This window comes from Ranitomeya variabilis, chromosome 5 (assembly GCF_051348905.1).
Source record: "Ranitomeya variabilis isolate aRanVar5 chromosome 5, aRanVar5.hap1, whole genome shotgun sequence".
Classification (NCBI taxonomy): Eukaryota; Metazoa; Chordata; class Amphibia; order Anura; family Dendrobatidae; genus Ranitomeya; species Ranitomeya variabilis.
Window position 1 is genome coordinate 272,141,857 of NC_135236.1, and position 23,375 is coordinate 272,165,231.

The 23,375-nt window shown below is 45.8% G+C and overlaps 1 protein-coding gene across 2 annotated transcripts; it reads right to left on the reverse strand.

Moving 5' to 3' along the window:
- Nucleotides 1-22,941, reverse strand: CIMAP1B (ciliary microtubule associated protein 1B). 2 transcript variants are annotated; one of them, XM_077264310.1, is made up of 7 exons: nucleotides 22,804-22,941; nucleotides 11,061-11,218; nucleotides 7,495-7,698; nucleotides 3,598-3,699; nucleotides 2,772-2,893; nucleotides 2,546-2,686; nucleotides 1-449 (listed from the first exon to the last, which is right to left on the reverse strand). In XM_077264310.1, the coding sequence occupies exons 2-7, from the start codon at nucleotides 11,167-11,169 to the stop codon at nucleotides 357-359; spliced, it is 771 nt and encodes a 256-aa protein (XP_077120425.1). In that variant the 5' UTR covers nucleotides 11,170-11,218; nucleotides 22,804-22,941; the 3' UTR covers nucleotides 1-356. The 2 variants fall into 2 exon arrangements, with proteins under 2 accessions (XP_077120425.1, XP_077120426.1); XM_077264311.1 differs by lacking the exon at nucleotides 22,804-22,941 and adding an exon at nucleotides 12,846-12,904 and having other exon boundaries at nucleotides 225-449.
- Between the last annotated feature and the right edge of the window lie 434 nt (nucleotides 22,942-23,375).

Consider the following 23,375-nt stretch of genomic DNA (forward strand, 5'->3'; position numbering starts at 1 on the left):
AATGGTTGCCAGACATCATTCATTTCTAGCAAACACAAAGACAGGTTATAATCCATGGCAAAATCCATAGATTGTTAAAAAAATATTCCATGTGATGCAATTGGCATGATCTGCTTTAGTCTATTTCTAAAAGTGTATGATCCCTAGTTCTGAATAATAATTTTTGTGTTTTTTGCTTTAACAATCACAACTTCACCAGCAAAATATGTTTGTTTTTGTAATCGCATCCCCAGTGACCTAACAACAAAGTATAATCAGACCAATATGTTTGCATCTGAAGTGACTATATGTTTATAGCCATTGTCCCCCACTGGTTATGAAGGTAGGTCCCCGCTGGTCTGATTTTCATCCACTTGTTAATCTGCTACTTCCACAATCAAGGGAGCAACATATTCCGAGTGTCGGATTCCAAAGGAAAAGTTAGGTGCTTGAGGCCGGGACAAGACAACCTAGAGGGAAATAACCAATACAGGCTTAGGTTAGGATCAGTGTTTAATTAAATGGCAGCAAAGCCTTTCTCTCATGCTCTTATGGTATTTTTGAATTGGGCGCAATCATGGAAAGTCTTTTATTTACTGATTGAAAAGCACTTAGAGGAACTTCTCCATAAAACAAAATCTGTGTTTATGAGCCAGCCTTAGAATAGGTTGATAATATCAGATAGATGGAGACCAGCACCTGGCATACCACAGTACACAAGAGCAAGACCATTCACTAATAGTATAATTGCAGGTGCAGTACCCAAGAGCGGCCACTAATAGTGTGACTGGAGGTGCAGTACCTGAAAGCGGCCACTAATAGTGTGACTGGACGTGCAGTACCCAAAAGCGGCCACTAAATAGTGTGACTGGAGGTGCAGTACCCAAAAGCGGCCACTAAATAGTGTGACTGGAGGTGCAGTACCCAAGAGCGGCCACTAAATAGTGTGACTGGAGGTGCAGTACCCAAGAGCGGCCACTAAATAGTGTGACTAGAGGTGCAGTACCCAAGAGCGGCCACTAAATAGTGTGACTGGAGGTGCAGTACCCAAGAGCGGCCACTAAATAATGTGACTGGAGGTGCAGTACCCAAGAGTGGCCACTGAATAGTGTGACTGAGTAGCGCAGTAGTGGGAATGTAGCTGGGGTGTAGTGCCCAAAAGTGGCCACTAAATAGTGTGACTGGAAGTGCAGTACCCAAGAGCGGCCACTAACTAGTATTACTGGAGGTGCAGTACCCAAGAGCGGCCACTGAATAGTGTGACTGAGTAGCGCAGTAGTGGGAATGTAGCTGGGGTGTAGTGCCCAAAAGTGGCCACTAAATAGTGTGACTGGAGGTGCAGTACCTAAGAGCGGCCACTAACTAGTGTTACTGGAGGTGCAGTACCCAAGAGCAGCCACTAACTAGTGTGACTGGAGATGCAGTACCCAAGAGCGGCCACTAACTAGTGTGACTGGAGGTGCAGTACCCAAGAGCAGCCACTAACTAGTGTGACTGGAGATGCAGTACCCAAGAGCGGCCTCTAAATAGTGTGACTGGAGGTGCAGTACCCAAGAGCGACCACTGAATAGTGTGACTGAGTAGCGCAGTAGTGGGAATGTAGCTGGGGTGTAGTGCCCAAAAGTGGCCACTAAATAGTGTGACTGGAAGTGCAGTACCCAAGAGCGGCCACTGAATAGTGTAACTGAGTAGCGCAGCAGTGGGAATGTAGCTGGGGTGTAGTGCCCAAAAGTGGCCACTAAATAGTGTGACTGGAAGTGCAGTACCCAAGAGCGGCCACTAACTAGTGTGACTGGAGGTGCAGTACCCAAGAGCGGCCACTAACTAGTGTGACTGAGCAGTGCAGTAGTGAGAATGTAGCTGGGGTGCAGTACCCAAGTGTGGCCACTAATAGTGTGACCGGAGGTGCAGTACCTGAGAGTGGTCACCTAATAGTGTGACTCAGCAATGCAGTAGTGGGAATGGAGCTGAGGTGCAGTACCCGAGAGTGGGCGCTAAACAATGATGGAGCGTTGGGGGTGCTCCACTACATCTCACTGTTTACATCCGGCTACTGACGGAGCCCCTACCAGCTGCCTAGAGTCGGCACCACATCAATCGGATATTGATAACATCAATATAGGTCAATATCGGTGTAGTGGTCCTTTAAGATTGCGGTAAACAGCAACATTAGCATCATGCAGGCCTAATATTAGCAGCAGGGTAAGTTGCTTGTGTTGTTTTTGGAGTTGTGTCTACTACGTAGTAAACTGTGCCACACCATGCTGCTATGTGCTGACATTGTGACTTCTGTATACAGCTACAGCGTTTTTTTCTAGTGTCAGAATATGGATGGGCTATCGTGATAAGCCATCAATATGAGATCAGCAGGGGTCTGACTCTCTGCACGTTCACCGATCAGTTATTTTGAAGGCATCTCCAATGTTTGCTGAGTAGTGGCGCTGCAGGGTGTTATAGAATTGTCCCATTGGAGTAAATGGAACAGTGTGACAACTATGAAAAGTAATAGTACTACCACTGTGGCCCCTTCCATGACTCTAAAGTGAATCTGGAGTCTCATGATTACCTTTTCGGGACTGTAGGCCCCAGGTCCTGGCTTCTGTGTGGTATCTCCAGGCAGGGAGTTCCTGGCGGTCATACTGTATTGAGGAGGTTTGTATTTGTATGTTATTGGATCAATCACACGATATGTTCCTGGACCTGGTGTCTAAAAGAAATACAGGGCCAGAGAACAATGTTAACATGGGATAACTGAGACCTGTTTGCTATGTGTTAATAAGACAGATACTCACTTTTTGCAAATCTTCATGGAAGCTTCCGATTTTGCTCCTTCCAGTCATGGAGTAGTTTGGTGCTGATGATCTATTAACAATTCTTGGTCCCAGCACTGATGGAAGCAGGTATGCCGCTGGACCTGGGGAGATACAACACATGACCTGTGCTACCGTAGAATTACTATATGTATGCGGTCTGATAGAGGCAATGGAAAGCATACAGAAAAAGAGATGGCAACGTCCTATAGTTAGTGAGGTGGTGAGTTCTCCTTCAATGGACGGCTTCAAACAGAGGCTGGATAGACATCAGTCTGAGATGGTTTAGTGAATCCTGCTTTGAGCAGGGGGTTGGACACGATGACCCCGAATGTCCCTTCCAACTCTACCATCCTATGATTCTAGGCTTAGTTTAGCTGGATTGATGGATCTCTTACTTGTTACACAAATGGGGAGTGAGCTCTCAATCACAAAAAGCTGAGTGTGGAGAATCACTTGGCGGGTACTTCTCCTCAAGGCTGGCTCCTTCTTAGGCTATATTGTTTCTGAAATGTCACAGCACTTCAGTGCAAACATAATCTGTAATGAAGAAGCCTGCCTAGATTTATGCTGGCATGATTCAGGCTACATTAGGGCCAGAAATTATGCTGCTTATGGCTCGGGCTGTATGAAACAGTCAAGAACTGGAAGCCAAAGTTTCACTATATATGCTATAACCACATTTTGGGTACCCCTTTGACTTGAGCATGCATAAGAAATGTGAACTTACAAAGTATATAACATTGCTTTCTATTTTGCACAAAGTGTGACTTGATAAGACAGATATGCTGGTGGCCTGCACGTTTACCTGGAGTTTGGTCATTGTTGAATGTCTTAGTTCTTGCTCCTAATGAATAAATCGGTGCTGATCGATAGGCTGACTTCCCAGCACGCTCAGGAGAGTAGCTGCCTATGTGGAGACACAGACAGAAGTGTTAGTATGATAACATTGAGCATAAACTAAAACATTCCTGTGCATTCTATACCAATTCACAGGACACGGGATGGTACCAGTGTACAGTCCGTGTTTAACATTGCAAAGTATAGGAGAAGCTTTATAATTTATTTATCTATACCAGAAAAACACTGATGACACACTGATGGTAAAAAGGATACACGGATGACACACTGATGGTAAAAAGGGACACGCTGATGACACTTATGGTAAAAAGGGACACGAATGACAGTGATGATAAAAAGGGACACGCGGATGACACTTATGGTAAAAAGGGACACGGATGACACTGATGGTAAAAAGGGACATACGGATGACATACTGATGGTAAAAAGGGACACAGATGACAGTGATGGTAAAAAGGGACATACGGATGACACACTGATGGTAAAAAGGGACACGCTGATGACACACTGAGGGTACGTGTCCACCTTCAGGATGGCCGGCGGTTTGGACGGAGCGGCAAACCTGCTCCGCCCTAAGCTCCGCCCCTTTCTGTGACGCGATGATGCCGGATGTGTTCATTGCACACATCTGGCATCATCGCACCCCACACATAGGGCCCTGTGTTTTACCTTGCAGCGTCGCCGCAAGGTAAACGGACATGCTGCGATCTTAAAAGACGCGCCGCATGTCCGGAATCGCAGGGCCGCCGGGTGCGTATTACCACGCATAGTGGAGACGGGATTTGATAAAATCCCCTCCACTATGCTGTAACCTCTGGACGCTGCGTGTTTGATGCTGCGGCTCTACGCAGCGTCAAACACGCAGCGTTTAATGAACTTGGAAACATACCCTAATGGTAAAAAGGGACACACGGATGACACACTGATGGTAAAAAGGGACACGCGGATGACACTGGTAAGAAGGGACACACTGATGGTCAAAAGGGACATGGATGACACACTGATGATAAAAAGGGACACACGGATGACACACTGATGGTAAGAAGGGACACGCGGATGACACATGGTAAAAAGGGACACATTGATGGTAAGGATACACGGATGACACGCTGATGGTAAGAAGGGACACGGATGACACAGTGATGGTAAAAAGGGACACACGGATTATACACTGATGGTAAAAAAGGGACACGGATGACAGTGATGGTAAAAAGGAACATGCGGATGACAAACATGGTAAAAAGGGACACACTGATGACACACTGATGGTAAGAAGGGACACACTGATGGTAAGAAGGGACACGGATGACAAACTGATGGTGAAAAGGGACACACTGATGACACACTGATGGTAAAAAGGGACACGGATGACACTGATGGTAAAAAGGGACACGTATGACACACTGATGGTAAAAAGGGACACACTGATGGTAAAAAGGAACACACTAATGACACTGATGGTAAAAAGGGACACGCGGATGACACACTGATGGTAAAAAAAGGGACACGCGGATGACACACTGATGGTAAGAAGGGACACGGATGACAAACTGATGGTGAAAAGGGACACACTGATGACACACTGATGGTAAGAAGGGACACGGATGACACACTGATGGTAAAAAGGGACACGGATGACACTGATGGTAAAAAGGGACACGGATGACACTGATGGTAAAAAGGGACACACTGATGGTAAAAAGGAACACTGATGACACACTGATGGTAAGAAGGGACACGGATGACACACTGATGGTAAAAAGGGACACGCGGATGACACACTGATGGTAAAAAAAGGGACACACGGATGACTTATGGTAAAAAGGGACGCACGGATGACACTGATGGTAAAAAGGGACACGGATGACACTGACGATAAGGGACGCACGGATGACACACTGATGGTAAGAAGGGACACACGGATGACACACTGATGGTAAAAAGGGACACGCGGATGACACTGATGGTAAAAAGAGACACATGTATGACACTTATGGTCAAAAGGGACACACGGATGAAACTGACGGTTAGAAGGGACACACAGATGGCACACTAATGGTAAAAAGGGACACACTGATGACACACTGGTAAAAAGGGACACACAGATGAAACACTGATGGTAAAGAGACACTGATGGTAAGAAGGGACACACGGATGACACTGATGGTAAAAAGGGACACACGAATGACACCGGTACTGGTTTTACACATATGTGTTTTATACACACGTGTGAAGGAGGCCTAGGATATACAGCTGACATAGTCGTCACAGACGCTAAATACACAACCAGGTTGAGTGTAGGTTGGATGTACGGATTTCGCTTAAGATGGTTGTCAAAGCAGTTAAAAAAGAGGAGCAGCAAATGTTCAAAAATAACAAAGTATGATGCATTAGTCTCTTAAAGGGAACCTGTCACCATTTTTGTCATACCAGCTAAAAATATCATCTTACTCAGCGTCTGCGCTGCATTCCCTAAATATTCATGTAACCCCCTGACTCCCCATGTATAGCCTTGAAAAACCTCTTTTGATTTCTCCCGCGCCTGTATTCTAATCAGGTCTGTCTGGCACATGAGCACTTCTGCTTTTCGGTTTTGCGCGCAGTTGGGCAAAGCTTACTGCGCATGCGCGAGACACTTTGCGCAGGTGCAAAATTTCTCAAAGCGATGAAGATGACACAGTTGATGATATTTTTAGCTGGTATGACACAAAAATGGTGAGAGGTTCCCTTTAAATTCCAACGGCCAATCCAGCACGGATGATTTGGTAGCTGGCAATGACATGCCACATGAGCATGTACCTGCAGTAGGCATTTAGTGGCCTCAATGGTCACATGTTGTACTATTGGGAGCACCGCTGATAAATGCAGAACGTGAGCAGTGAAGTCCCTGATTGACGACCGTGGCCATGGGCTAGTGCAGCGCGTTGGCGCTAATAGCCTGTAGACCGGCGAAGGATCACTAGAAAATCTGTGTTAAATCAGCAAAGGATTAAAGAGGTAAGTACATTTTCTTTTGACATTTTAGAACGTGCTGCCAATAAAAAAGTTTTGCTTATTGTCCAGAGAGCACGCCACTCTTGTTTATGGGCCATGTCTGGTACTGCGGGTCAGCCCCATTCGGACACCCTTTCTTTTTTAATGTTATACAACACCCCTAAAGTAGAAATCATATTGTACACTACAAGGACATTGTATTCTGTAGCCAAAGACATTTATCACATCGATCTGCAAACAGATGAGGTAATGTGGCTGTGACAGAAAGGAACAATAGGGCACATTTACAAATAGTGCCAGAAAGGGCCTAAAAGTAGACTAAATGCCCCAAAGACATAACATGGCTCACACTAGACAACACATTATTAATCACTCCTGTCTAACTAGGCCACTTCTTGGCTAGTTTACATAGACCAAATTTTGGTGTAAAATTTGAGTACAATGTGGGGCATGTTGAGTTATGGCCCTTTCCCACTACGCCAGCACCTTGTGAGTGAGGCATAAATACATCTAATATACCTAGCATAGGTAAAATCAGGTGACCTAATATATAACTGCACCCTGCCGATGTGACAGCAGTAAAAGCTCCATGGGGCTGCAGGTGATAATACCATGTAGTAGGGGTATATGTAGATGCCACTCTATCAAGCTGCCCAGGGCACGTGTCCATCTGACCTATACTGTTCTGTAGGATGCATACCAGCAGTGCTCAAAATGGACCTTAAATTGAAAGCATGCACCTTATTTTAGGGGGGATGGAGGGAGGGGGGTGAGGGTACCTCTCTAGACATATTACTGTACAAATTCTGAACCTCTATTAAATCAGTCACTATTTGGGCAGAGTCTATACCTGGTCCTGGAGTCTGGAACATATTGAGATCCCTGGGTCTGCCATAGAGAGAATATGCAGGTGTGCCATCTTTTCCCCTCATGGTGATGTTAGCTGGCACCAAGTACCCTGGGCCCGGAGAACAGTCATCAACAAACTTGAAGCGCCGACTTCCAAAGCTGTATGCCGGTGCTCGATATTTAGATGGATCATGCTGTACAAAGCCTGTATGGGTAAAATATAGGGGGTACATAACATTCTGAAGACAAGGAACGGAGGTTTTCCCACGAAATACATGTATCACCTACTCATGGAGCAGGGTCCCCAATCTGTGGCTCGCAGGCCCATATTGCGTGGCTTGCGGCTCTCTGCCAACTTGGTGCATTAGCACCAGGTGTAGCAAACACCTAAGAAGAGCAGGCTTCTCAGTCCACCATGTACTCTCCTATATAAACCTTCACATAAAAGATTGTGTAGGAAAAAGATCAACCTACCCATAAGCTGAAGAAATTATTTTTTAACCAGTTCAAGACTGGACCTTTTCCCATTGTTCTTGACCAAGCACATTTTGTGGTTTAACCCATTATCTACCAATGTCCTTTTTTTGGGACGCCTAATCTTTAGCTTCTAGCAACTAAGATGTTATAATTTTTATAATTAGGTCCAATTTTTTTGTGCTGTGTTTGTAAGGCTACTTTCACACTTCCGTTGGTAAGGGGCCGTCGCAAACCGTCGGCCTGACGGACGTTGTGCTAAATTTAGCACAATTTTACAACACATCCACTGCCCATTGTGATGAGCGGGGAGGAGGGGGCGGAGTTTCGGCCGCGCATGCGCGGATGGAAATGGCGGACACGTCGCACAAAAAAACTTTAAATTGAACTTTTTTTGTGCGTCGCGACCGCCAAAACACGACGGATCCGTCGCAAGACGGATACGACGTGTGCCCATCCGTCGCGATCCGTCGCTAATACAAGTCTATGGGCAAAAAACGCATCCTACAAGCACATTTGCAGGATCCGTTTTTTGCCCATAACGACGGATTGCGACGGAGCCAAGAAGACGGAAGTGTGAAAGTAGCCTAAAATGAATGTTTTCAAAATAGGAAATCATGTCATTGTCATTTTTAATTGAATATTGGGATGCCCTTTTCTGAAAAATCCGTACTTGAAAAAATTTAGCAAATTATGTTTCTGATTCATTAGGACCCAAATCATTAAAAATCTGTCATTAAAAAAAAAAAATGAAAATTGCTAATTTGGCAAGTAATGGGTTAAAGAGCTTGTACAGATATTGAAGTAATTTTTGTTTTTTTTGTTTTTTCGTGATACATGGGTCTTAATTTTTATTTCACCGTCATATTCTCTCTGATATCAGGCGATATTGGGGAAATTGGCATTGCCCACATTTATAAAAGGTTAAAGGGCTTGTCCACTACGTTGTTATTGATGATATATCCTTGGATAGGTCATACAGTGCGAGTCTGAAGCTCGGTACCCTCACTGATGAGCTATTGTCAGCTGTATCGATGGCCAGGTATATACAATGTACAATTACACAGTTACAGCTTCCGTGACCTTGACAGACTCATTGGGCTCAGCGGTTTGTGCCATCTACAATGGCTGAGTCGCTGAGACTAGTAATTGGTTACAGCGGTTTTGTGCATAGAAGTCGTGACGTCATCGCTGTGGCTTGTAACTAAAGACGGGCAATGCTGGAAATGCATCTCTGGACCTAGGAAGGGTGAGTAACACCTGTTTTTGTATTTTTAGATGGCTGCAAGCCTCCAATTAAATACAAACTTATCACAATAAACAATTTAAATCATGTCTGTTTTTCACTCAATTTTTGCAACTTAACTTGAAAATAGATTTAAATGTTGATACAAATGGTTAATATACACTGCTCAAAAAAATAAAGGGAACACTAAAATTCCACATCCTAGATATCACTGAATTAAATATTCCAGTTGTAAATCTTTATTCATTACATAGTGGAATGTGTTGAGAACAATAAAACCTAAAAATGATCAACGTAAATCACAACTAATATCCCACGGAGGTCTGAAGTTGGAATGATGCTCAAAATCAAAGTGGAAAACGAAGTTACAGGCTGATCCATCTTCAGTGGAAATGCCTTATTACAAGGAAATGATGCTCAGTAGTGTGTGTGGCCTCCACATGCCTGTATGACCTCCCTACAACGCCTGGGCATGCTACTGATGAGGCGGCGGATGTTCTCCAGAGGGATCTCCTCCCAGATCTGGACTAAAGCATCCGCCAACTCCTGGACAGTCTGTGGTGCAACGTGACATTGGTGGATGGAGCGAGACATGATGTCCCAGATGTGTTCAATCGGATTTAGGTCTGGGGAACGGGCGAGCCAGTCCATAGTTTCAATGCCTTCATCTTGCAGGAACTGCTGACACACTCCAGCCACATGAGGTCTGGCATTGTCCTGCATTAGGAGGAACCCAGGGCCAACCACACCAGCATATGGTCTCACAAGGGGTCTGAGGATCTCATCTCGGTACCTAATGGCAGTCAGGCTACCTCTGGCGAGCACATGGAGGGCTGTGCGGCCCTCCAAAGAAATGCCACCCCACACCATTACTGACCCACTGCCAAACCGGTCATACTGAAGGATGTTGCAGGCAGCAGATCGCTCTCCATGGCATCTCCAGCCTCTGTCACGTCTGTCACATGTGCTCGGTGTGAACCTGCTTTTATCTGTGAAGAGCCAGTGGCGAATTTGCCAATCCTGGTGTTCTGTGGCAAGAGTCCTGTATGGTGTTGGGTTGTGAGCACAACCCCCCTCTGTGGACGTCGGGCACTCAGACATAATGGAGTCAGTTTCTAACCATTTGTGCAGACACATGCACATTTGTGGCATGCTGGTGGTCATTTTGCAGGGCTCTGGCAGTGCTCCTCCTGTTCCTCCTTGCACAAAGGCTGAGGTAGTGGTCCTGCTGCTGGGTTGTTGCTCTCCTACGGCCCCCTCCACGTCTCCTGATGTACTGGCCTGTCTCCTGGTAGCACCTCCAGCCTCTGGACACTACGCTGACAGACACAGCAAACCTTGCCACAGCTCACAATGACGTGCCATCCAGGATGGGCTGCACTATCTGAGCCATTTGTGTGGGTTGTAGAGTCCGTCTCATGCTACCACGAGTGTGAAAGCACAACCAACATTCAAAAGTGACCAAAACATCAGCCAGAAAGCATAGGTACCGAGACGTGGTCTGTGGTCCCCACCTGCAAAACCACTCCTTTATTGAGGGTGTCTTGATAATTGCCAATAATTTCCATCTGTTGTCTATTCCATTTGCGCAACATGTGAAATTGATTGTCAATCAGTGTTGCTTCCTAAGTGGACAGTTTGATTTCACAGAAGTTTGATGTACTTGGAGTTATATTCTGTTGTTTAAGTGTTCCCTTTATTTTTTTGAGCAGTGTATATATCACACAGCAAATAAGACATTATTGCGGAGTACAATGCATAAAAAGGCGAAAATACATTGATAAACATGGCCCTATGTATTCTTGGCCTAATTGTGATAATACCCTATATACACAGGAGGAATTTACCTGTGTTCCCCGGTAATGCGTACTTAGGTCCTGGGCTGCTGTATAAAGCTGCAATTGGCCCCCGTGGCCTGTGTGGTCTCCAAGGGCCGATCTGCACCTCAGTAGTCATGATGTACTAATGCTGGATTGCCACAACCATACACAGGGATGGAGAACGGCTGGAAAAGAGAGTAAAACACATGTCTGGTCACTCAGCTCCCTAATGTACAGCACTCTATAATACACCTCACCATTACCGAGGGACTAGCTATATTACTAGAAATGTTCTAGAAAAAGTTTAGCTACTAATAACAGTATAACGAGTATGATTTGGCACACGTGTATTCCAATTTTCTTTCAAGCTGGTGGTATAGACAGTTTTAGGGCTCATTCAGAGGTCAAATTTTTGCGTTCGAGTATTATCCCTATTTTTTTAGGGATAGCTCCTGTGATAGTCAAAGGATCCATTTACATGTCCAAGATTTTTCACAGCCTGCTCCATCCGTGGAAGACTTGTCCGATATTGATCCAAGGGTCGGATCAAAATCGGTAATGCAAGTCTATAGGTCCGTGAAAAAAAACAAAAAAAACCCACTGTACACGGATGCCATCAGAGTGCGGTCCAATTTTCACTGACTGTCACATAGGAGAAGGACTTTTTGTTTTCTCCATGTACGAGAAAAACTGATGACACTCGGACCACAATTTGATCAAAATAATCGGTCCATTCTTCTCATACGTGATGTCTGAATGAGGCCTTAGGGTATGTGCATCCATTAAGTATTTGCTGCGCTTTTGTCTCGTTTTACCACCATAACACAAGAATTTCGCAGTACTAGCAAAGTGAATGAGATTCCTGAGGTCTCATGCACACGCTGCTTATTTTTTCCTTGCAGATTTGAAGCTGTTACAAATCTGCAGCATGTCAATTATATCAGGCCATGTTCACACTAGCAGTATTTGATCAGTATTTTACCTCAGTATTTATACGCCAAAACCAGGAGTGGGTGAGAAATACTGAAGTGGTGACGTGTTTCTATTATATTTTTCCTCTGATTGTTCCTCTCCTGGTTTTGGCTTACACATACTGAGGTAAAAAACTGACCAAATACTGAGCGTGTAAACATGGCCTCAGCGTTTTTCACCGATTCTAATGCTTGGAAAAAACGTGGTAAAAACATGAATATTTTACAGTGCGTTTTTCCTGACATGTTTGTGGTGCAGAAATGTCCACAACCAATACATAACTTGTGCACAAACCCTAACTATGATTTTCAGTCAGGAATCAAACAGATGAACGTCGATGGACTTGGTGACAGCATTTATGCTCTTTTTATTCACAGAATACAGGCTGCCATCCACACTGACTGTATTCTGCTGTTACATATACATTTGTTCAAATGGACAGAAAAATGTTACCCTAATTAAATTATTAAAATAATATTGGTGGACCACGTCCCTAATGGGTGGATGTTTCAGAATTGAGAGCGCTGTACCTCAATAGTTATGTTGGTGGCGTGTCGGCGGTACTAGCGCCAGGGACAGCCACCACAATGGTTAAGACCTAAAACACAAGACCCCTCCCCTCCATCCTAACATGTTTCGCCACTAATGGCTTCATCAGAAGACAAGGGGCTTAGAGTGTATTCTGCTGTTGATGCCTATAAGGGAATTTCACTTTAATGTATTATTGTTGTTGTAGAAAGAACTATCTTGGTTTTATTATTGTATGACATTGCTTATAATATTCTCTGTCATATGTACAGTGGCTCAAGATGTTTAGTATAGATATGGATATAGGAATACCTTTAAAAAGGGGAGATTCAGGAAAACCGTCCAACAGAAAAACTGCCTTTGTTGCCTATAGCAACCAATGACAGTGTAGCTTTCACTTCCCACTACCCATTTTATAAATGAAAGCCTGGCTGTGATTGGTTGATATGGGCAACAAGGACAATTTTCTTATTAGACAGGTTTTTGGCCCACATTTATTACTATTGATGTATTGTGCCACTCTATGAAAAAAAAATTGGTATAGAACGAGCCCAAAAAAGTCAGCAATGATCTAGCAACATTTTGGCACAAGGCAAATTTTATATGTACTCATGCAGAAAACTGCAGATGAAGCAGCCCTGGTGTAGATTTATGCTGTTTTCTGGCCCTAGTATTAGATTGGTTTTCCCCTTCTTGGACATTCCCTTGTTAAATGCTGTAGTCCCCCATGAGCAAAAAAAAAAAATTATACTCACCTCCCACACAGACACTGTTCGAGCGCTGCAACCCATCAGCTGCTACTGACAGACTGCAGTGCTGATGTGGCATAACAATGTTCACAATCGATGGCAGACCTAGCGCTGATATCATTTAAAGGGATTAAAGATACAAGAAAAAACAACCTAAATAAGAACATACTAATGGTAATAAAGATTGTAACTGTATATAATATATGTATACACCACAAATGTGCAGATTTACACATAGTGACAGTCAAAACGATGTCTGAGATAAACAAGAACACTTATTAATTAAAATAATTAAAATGACAACTAAAAAACTGGGATCACAAAACGGCCACATATAGTAATGCACGTATTTAAAAATATGTACAGTGAATAATATTCATGGTTTGCAGGCTAAAGCACAAATATTATAATATGCAAAAGTGCTGAGTAAATACTGTATATGCACACACACTACTGAGCCGTGTGTTCCCAGCCCCAAAGCGGTTTCACGCTCCTTTGTCAGGAGATGTTCCGTTCCTCTTTTACTAATAAAGCAGTGTTTGCATTGATATTCAACTGAGGCTGTAGATCTAATGCCTCTGTCACTCCAGCTCTATTCTTCACTCAGCATCGCCTCCTCCTGCTTTACTAATAACCTCTATGTATGTGTGACTTCAGGCAAAGGAGCTGTCAGTCAAGCAGGAGGAGGCGACACTGGGTGGGGAATAGAGCTGGAGTGACAGAGGTTTCACATCTTCCATAGTTCTTCAGCCTCATTTGCAAATCAATTCAAATGCTGATTTCTTAGTAATAATGGAACAGTCTGGCCATGTAAAAGTATTGCTGGTAGTGATGTGCGAATATACTCGTTACTCGAGATTTCCCGAGCATGCTCGGGGGTCCTCCGAGTATTTTTAGTGCTCGGAAATTTAGTTTTCCTCACCTCAGCTGAATGATTTACATCTGTTAGCCAGCTTGATTACATGTGGGGATTCCCTAGCAACCAGACAACCCCCACATGTACTTATGCTGGCTAACAGATGGAAATCATTCAGCTGTGGCGAAGAAAACTAAATCTCCGAGCACTAAAAAATACTCGGAGGTCACCCGAGCATGCTGGGGAAATCACGAGTAACGAGTATATTCACTCATCACTAATTGCTGGACATGTCTGTGAAAGAGCTACATGTGCCTGTAAATAGTTTGGGGGCTTGAATTCCTGCTGACAGATTCCCTTTAGGGCTGTCCCACACGTCCAGATAATTCCGGTACCGGAATAAATCGGTACCGGAGTTATCCGTGTCCGTGTGCCTGGGAACTCACGTAGGCCATACGTGCGGCACACGTGTGCTGCCCGTATGGCGAGTGGGTACCACACGGAGCGTGTGGTACCCACGCGTGTGGTACCCTGCATCGCGGATTCATATGTTCCCTGCAGCAGCGTTTGCTGCAGAGAAAATATGAAGAATAGTGTTTAAAATAAAGATCTATGTGTGAGTATTTTCAGGACAGCGGGGGGGCGCACAGGGGGTGGGGGGGGCGGCGGACACATAGGTCTTTATTTTAAACACTATTATTCATATTTTCTCTGCAGCAAACGCTGCTGCAGGGAACATATGAATCGCGGCTTCAGCACCAGTGGGGGGGACAGCGCTTACTGTAGCGCTGTCTCCTGCACGCACACGTACCCCAGACGGAGAACGTCCGTGTGAGGTCCGTGTTTTACACGGACCCATTGACTCTATTGGGTCCGTGTAATCCGGGCGCTCCCACGAACACTGACATGTCTCCGTCTTTGGCACACGGAGACACGGTCTGCAAAAAATCAATGACATCTGAACAGATGCATTGATTTTTATGGGTCTACGCGTGTCAGTGTCTCCGGTACGTGAGGAAACTGTCACCTCACATACCGGAGCCACTGACGTGTGAAACCGGCCTTAGGAAGGGGTTGTCCAACTAAGGGACAACTCTAACAGTAGCGTGCTAGAATAACACGTTCGAGTCCCCGCAGCTGCATGTCTCGCAGCTGTCTAACAAACAGGCAATCCCTGCATGTGTTGAGGCTGTGTAACAGCCAGGAGACATGCAGCCGTAAGGACTTGAACATATTATGCGATCAAGTCAAAGACACTGGGTTAGCACAGAGCATGCTCAGATAACACCTTATACCAGCACGTTCGCTCATCACTTGTGATAACTTATTGAACTGGGGTGTCCAACCACTGGGACCAGCAAAGAAAGGCAGAAAACGGCAGCAGTGCACAAACCTGATCGCCAATCAGTTCTATAGGGGCTGTCGGAAAAAGAGAATTGGCGCGAGTCCCAGTTGTCAGATCCCCCACCAATCAATAAATTACAACCTGACAACCCATTTAATTATGCCCTAACGGGAAGAATCAGGGACAGCCCTACGGACCCACTGGGTGGTCTGTGTTGAGTATAGGGGGTTATCCTGAGACATAATGGGGATCCGTCCTTTGCTTTCACCTTGTATGCAGCAATCTGCTCTGATCAGGACATACAAGGAATAAAGCACCATTAATGTCCGTTGCCATAGGCAGACCATGACTACATATAACAGATGGGGTCCTGCTCCTGGTTTTCAGGGCACAGTGCCTGCACAAGGTGGTCTGCAGATTACCTGCCCAATACCGCTATGACGAATTTCTGCGGTTATTGTCATGCTTTATATATATACAGCATATAAATCGTGCGTCCCTCCATCCCAGCACAAATCAGTGTGGAGCGCATGCTACAATCCCAGTGCCGGTATCCAGCATCGTCACCAGACTATGTGTCCCCGGTTACCAGGAAATCTGTACGGCTGTTACTAAAACAAACTGTATTCACCACATTCACTCAAGAAGCAAAAAGGCGCGTAGCAACATGGCTCAACACAAAGAGCAGCAGCGTCCACACCGGCAACCAAAGGATTTCAGAGCGAAACCGACACCATTAATTAGTGACAACATGAACCGTGCTATCCCTGCCCCCTCCATGTTGTAACGTCAGCGAGGAAAGTCACTTCCATCCACATCATCCCTGACTTTGAGGCTTCCCGTATGGATTTTGATCGGTGATTCTAAACAAAAACTGACAAGTTTCCATGATTTTTTGCAAATCACTTGGGCTGAAAAAACTCACCCAGCTCTGAGGGTCCGCTCACAAGGACTTTGGGATGTGGATTTTAGAGCTCATCGTGCTCCGAAATCCACCAAAAAAAGTCTTATTCATCTCAACGGGAAACCGCGCAAATAATGCCCATGGTGATATATACTAATGTAGGAAAAAAGCAACATGTCTGTTCTTTACGTGTCTCTGCTTGAAAACAAAATCTAAATTTTACCACGGAGTCATTGAAGCAGAAAGAAAATGCCCCATACACAAAACAACATTAAAATAAAACAAAACTGGTTTTTCTTATATGCATTTTTCAGCTTTCGAAAAAGTTGTGACCACATTCCATTGTAAAGAGTCTAGACCACAGAATTCTTTAACAATGTGTCTACGGCGCCCGTCCAGACCTGTGTGTCTTATGGGAACAGGCGACAACCATATAATAATGTCATCCTGTGGTCATTGTCCCTTCCGTCTGTCCCTATTTTGCAGTGGCCCCCGGTAAGGCAGCGAGTGCTACAACAGAGGCCAGACAGACCCCTCTGACTTCCAGCAGGTGAATGGTGGGCTATAGCGACACTCACTGTATGTACGAGGAGCGTCCTGATGCAAATGCGGAACCACTGTGTCCACAGCCACTGGACCTGTACACAGCATTCAGCCTAATAACCCTTACTACTTGGTCATGTATCTGTAATTTGTGTCTGATGGCAATCGTCTAGATTCCAGCCGCTCATAACATGAAAGAAAGAGTGGACAGTGGGGGAATTAGGGGACTGGGGGGCTCCATGTCTGTACCCTTCACCAGCGCAGCAGTACGTCACATACAGCCCTGGTACCGATACCCTACTAACACTGGTTTAGGGGGTAAGCGCTGAAGTGAAGCTCAATCAGAGGGCTGCACTATATTCTGGTGGTCCCTTGTGTGGTCCCATGGGAATTCTGCTGGAGCCACATGACGGGCAGCTGTCTACAGACCACACAGTATACAAATAAAGATATACCTTTTATTCTTCACCTTCTGGACTCTTTAATTCGGTTTGTTCCTTTGCGTATATATATATATATATATATATATATATATATACTGTACACAAACAGTACATTGTAGAGCTTTTCACAAGGGCCGGAGATACAGATTATTGCCTTTTGCTTGTCCTTTAACCTGCTCAGTACACAGTTCCAATTATAACCCAAAATAAGGCAGAATCCTTAGCATCGCCCATGTCCCATCACTACTATTTGTAACATCCCCACCTACCATCACTACTATTCATAACATCCTCCACCACCCATCACACGGAGGGCAGCCGGAGGAAAAGCACTACAGTAAGCGCTGTTCCCTGGAAGTGGGTGCTGAAGACGGCTCTTATCATTCTCCCCTACTCTCGAGCAGAGGAGAATGTTGTCTGAACGATGACAGCAGGTGGGGTTTTTTGGGACTATTACCCCCATCAACTGACACCTGCTGTCGCTAATAACAGTGACAGTAGGTGCAGACGATCGGGATATTCCTCTGCTGCCACCTGCGATCTAACGAAATAAATGAATGAAAAATCCGGCGTGGGTTCCTCCTTATTTACTTGAACCAACCAGGCAAAACTCACAGCTGGGGGCTGCAACTCTCAGCTGTCAGCTTCTGCAAGGTTGGTTATCAAGAATAGAGGGGTCCCCATGCTGTTTTTTTAAATTATTTAAATAAATAATTTTAAAAAACGGCGTGGGGTTCCCCCCATTTTTGACAACCAGCCTTGCTAAAGCTCACAGCTGGGGGCTAGTATTCTCAGGCTGGTGAGGGGCCATTGACATTGGCCCCCCAGCCTAAAAACAGCAGCCCGCAGCTGCCCAGAAAAGGCACATCTATTAGATGCCCCTATTCTGGTGCTTTCCAGGCTCTTCCCACTTGCCCTGTAGCGGTAGCAAGTGTAGTTCATATATGTGGGGTTGATGTCACCTTTCTATTGTCAGGTGACATCAAACCCACGGCTTAGTAATGGAGAGGCGTCTATAAGACACCTCTCCATTACTAATCCTATAGTTATATGATAAATAAAGACACAGCCAGAATAAAATCCTATAATTGAAAAAATGACACAGACTCCTTTATTAATCTCAATTAAACCATACTTACTGCAACACCTAATTCCCCGACGCCCTCGATCTCCTGTAATAAAAGTAAAATAAAAACACAACAATATACCATACCTGTCCGACGTTCTGTACCATGCTGTAATCCATATCTGGGGGCTATATAGTTTTCAACTTGGACGGTGCCAAGATGCGACTGTCCCGGCTGAAAACCACTAGTGAATGAGCTGCTGAGAGAGCAGCATCATTCATCAGCGGTGACATCATCGAGGCCGGGCTGAACTGCGGTGACCTCAGGACTGTGGGAAAATGCCAGTCATGATGTCACCGCTGGTGAATGATGCTGTGCTCTCAGGATCTCATTCACCAGTGATTTTCAGCCAGGACAGTCACATCTTGGCACCATCCAAGTTGAAAACTATTTAGCTCCCAGACATGGATTACAGCGTGGGACACGACGACGGACAAGTATGGGTATATTGTTGTTTTTTTATTTTACTTTTATTACAGGAGATCGAGGGCATTAGGGAATTAGGTGTTGCAGTAAGTATGGTTTAATTGAGATTAATAAAGGAGTCTGTGTCATTTTTTCAATTAAAGGATTTTATTCTGGCTGTGTCTTTATATCATATACCTATAGGGTTAGTAATGGATAGGTGTCTTATAGACGCCTCTCCATTACTACGCCGTGGGCTTGATGTCACCTGACAATACAAAGGTGACACCAACCCCACAAATATGAAACTCACTTGCCACCGCTACAGGGCAAGTGGGAAGAGCCGGGCAAAGTGCCAGAATTTAAGCATCTAATAGATGTGCCTTTTCTGGGCAGTTGCGGGCTGCTGCTTTTAGGCTGGGGAGCCTGTATCAATTGCCCCTCACCAGCCTGAGAATAATAGCCCCCGGCTGTGAGCTTTAGCAAGGCTGGTTGTCAAAAATGAGGGGGACCCCACGTCGTTTTTTTTTTATTATTTACATAATTAAAAAAACAGTGTGGGCACCCCTCTATTCTTGATACCAACCTTGCTGAAGCTGACAGCTGAGGGTTGCAGCCCCCAGCTGTGAGTTTTGCCTAGTTGGTTCAAGAAAATAGGGGGGAAATAACATTCAGTCATTTTCATTAATTTATTTCATTAGATTGCAGGCGGCAGCTGAGGAATACCCCGATCATCTGCTCCTGTCACAGTTATTAGTGGCAGCAGGTGTCGGATGATGGGGTAAGAGTCCCAAAAGCCCCCACCTGCTGTCATTGTTCGGACTTTAATATGACTTTCATCATTCTCCTCTGCTCGCGATGATCGCTGGATGAGCAGGGGGGAATGATGAGAGACGTCTTCTGCACCTGCCGCCAGGGAACAGCGCTTACTGTATCGCTTCTTCCCCGCTGCCGATGCGTGTCACACAGATGACATCAATGTATGTTCTCCATGTGCACATGTGCGGGATGTTTTGCTGTCCGTGTTGACGGTTAAAAAAAAAGGACATGTCTATGTGTGGGGCACACGGACACACGGTCTGTGGAAACACACGGACATGCCTCCAATCTGGCTTCTGCACCCACCACTCCACCGAAACTGCACTGACAAAAATTACTAATGACTTACAGCCAAAGCTAACAGACAGTTCTCCATCCTCCTCCTTCTCGACCTGTCCTCTGCTTTCGACACAGTCGACCACTACCTACTGCTACAGATTCTTTCTTCCCCTGACATCAAAGGCCTTGCCCTGTCCTGGATTGCCTCATACCTTTGCGACCGCACATTCAGCATCTCCCACTCCCACACTACCTCCTCATCCCACCCTCTCTCTGTTGCTCAAGGCTCTGTCCTGGGGACCCTACTTTTTTCCATCTATACCCTTGGCCTAGGACAACTCATAAAGTCCCATGGCTTCCAGTACCACTTGTATGCGGACAACACTCAGATCTACCTTTCTGGCCCAGATGTCACCTCTCTGCTGTCCAGAATCCCGGAGTGTCTGTCAGCCATATCCTCCTTCTTCACCTCTCGCTTGCTAAAACTCAATGTAGACAAAACCGAACTCATCATCTTTCCCCCATCTCACGTATCCCCCCTACCTGATCTATCTATTATGGTAAAAGGCATCACGCTCTCCCGCACCTGAAATCCACTGCCTCGGGGTAACTCTCGACTCTGCCCTGTCCTTCAAACCGCATGTCCAAACTCTTGCCACCTCCTGTCGCCTCCAACTCAAAAATATTGCCAGAATCCGTCCCTTCCTCAGCCCACAATCTACCAAAACTCTTGTGCATGCCCTCATCATCTCCCGCCTCGATTACTCCAACACCCTCATCTGTGGCCGCCCCGCTAACTCCCTTGCACCGCTCCAGTCTGTCCTCAACTCTGCTGCCCAGCTATTCCACCTCTCTCCTCACTACTCCCCTGCAATTCCCTCCACTGGCTCTCAATTCCCCAACGAATCCAGTTCAAACTACTAACACTGATCTACCTGTCCCCTCCCTATACCTCTGAACTAATCTCCCAATATCTTCCCTCATGTAATCTCCGATCCTCCCAAGACCTTCTACTCTCCTCCACACTTATTCGTTCCTCACACAACCGCCTCCAAGATTTCTCCCGGATATCCCCCATCCTCTGGAATTCCACGCCTCAACATGTCCGATTATCCACCACCCTCGGATCCTTCAGATGGAACCTGAAAACCCATCTCTTCAGGAAAGCTTGCAATAACCATTCTGCCGCCTCACCATCACCGAAGCTGCCGCCTCACCACCACCCGACTCACCACCACCAGAGCTGCCGCACCCTCGACCTTCTGTCTCTTCCCCATTATCCCATAGAATGTAAGTCTGCAAGGACAGGGTCCTCTCCCCTCTGTACCAGTCTGTCACTGTAAATTTGTTTACTGTAAACGATATCTGTAACTGTGTATGTAACCCCTTTCTCATGTACAGCACCATGGAATTAATGGTGCTATATAAATAATAATAATAATAATGTGCACAGATCGAATGGGTCTACGTGTGTGTGTCTCCGGTACGTGTGAAAACTGTCACCACACATACCAGGGAGACATGGACATGTGAAAGAGGCCTTATTCCTAATATCCCCCCACCCACCACTACTATTCCTAACATCCCCCACCTCCCACCACTACTATTCCTAACATCCCCCACCTCCCACCACTACTATTCCTATCATCCATCCCCACCTCCCATCACTACTATTCCTATCATCCCCCACCACCAATCACTACTATTCCTAACATCCCCACCTCCAACCACTACTATTTCTAACATCCATCCCCACCACCCATCACTACTATTCCTAACATCCCCCACCTCCCATCACTACTATTCCTACCATCCCCCACCACCAATCACTACTATTCCTAACATCCCCACCACCCATCACCACTATTCCTAACATCTCCCACCTCCCATCACTACTATTCCTAACATCCATCCCCACTACTCATCACTACTATTCCTATCATCCCCCACCACCAATCACTACTATTCCTAACATCTCCCACCGCCCATCACTACTATTCCTAACATCCATCCCCACCACCCATCACTACTATTCCTAACATCTCTCACTACCTATCAATACTATTCCTAACATCCATCCCCACTGCTCATCACTACTATTCCTAACATCTCCCACCGCCCATCACTACTATTCCTAACATCCACCCCCCCCCACCAATCACTACTATTCTTAACATCCACCCCCCCCCCACTCATCACTACTATTCCTAACATCCCCCACTGCCCATCACTACTATTCCTCAGTGCTTTTACTTTAGGAAAATAAGCGATAGCTTGTTTCTCTGTTCCTACCAATCAGGGTGAGATTTCCCTCCATCTATTACTATGCATATTAATATTTGGCAGACAATGGCTGAGTGATGTGCTTTCATATAATAACACACTGTTATTGCACTATACCCTCTCTGACTGATACAACAGCCTACTCTAATCTGCCCCAGCCATCATCCCTCTATTATAATCCCTGCAGGTCATGATCTGACCTCACACATAGGGTTTGTATCACGATAGGACCAGTGCTGTGGTCACGATGAGATGGGGGGGTCTGCCCTCGGTCAGGACACTGGTGGGCTGCTTGAGGCTCTCGCACTGCAGAAAGTTTACTTGTATGAAGAGGATTATATCAGGGCCGGAGTATAATAACGCCGGTCTGCCGGTAACGGGGCTCTAGGCTGAGAGTCACTATCACGCCCCTGTATAGACAGCCAGGATTCCGAAGACTACATGTCCCAGCATGCTTTGGTGTCCCGCTGCCATGGCGCTCATACAACACCCGAGCCGGGCATGGCTAGTATCTGACCTGCAGTGATGTCCTCGCCACCTGCGTCCGCCGCGCCCGGCTGCAGCACTGACTGAGGTACAGTATCTGCGGAGTCCAGGCTTTAGCACGGCCATTGTTTATGGTCTCCTAGTAACAGGACCCATGGTAACCGCTGCCATGGTAACGACGCTGCGGCCTGCTCCAGGGCAGAGCTGTGACACGGTAGTATCTAGAACGGAGTTTATTTTTTGAGGGAATTACCGTATATCACCGGAAGAAGCGGGGCCTCCGTCTGTCCGTCAGTCCAGCGAAGACATAGCAGGAAGCCCTGTTGTGCTGGAGAGGGCGGAGGAGCTGTATCATGGAGCTGTGTGCAGATGGGAATGATGACTGGGGAATGGATGTATTTTGCGGCAAAGTAACATAGATGAGGATGATGGGTGGCTGTATGGAGAAGGGAAGATGAGGATGATGAGGGGCTGTATGGAGATGGGGAGACGAGGATGTTGAGGCACTGTGGGCAGATGAGGAAGATGAGGGGCTGTGTGGAGAACGGGAGATGAAGATGAGGGGCTGTGTGGAGATGAAGAAGATGAGGAGGAATTGTATGG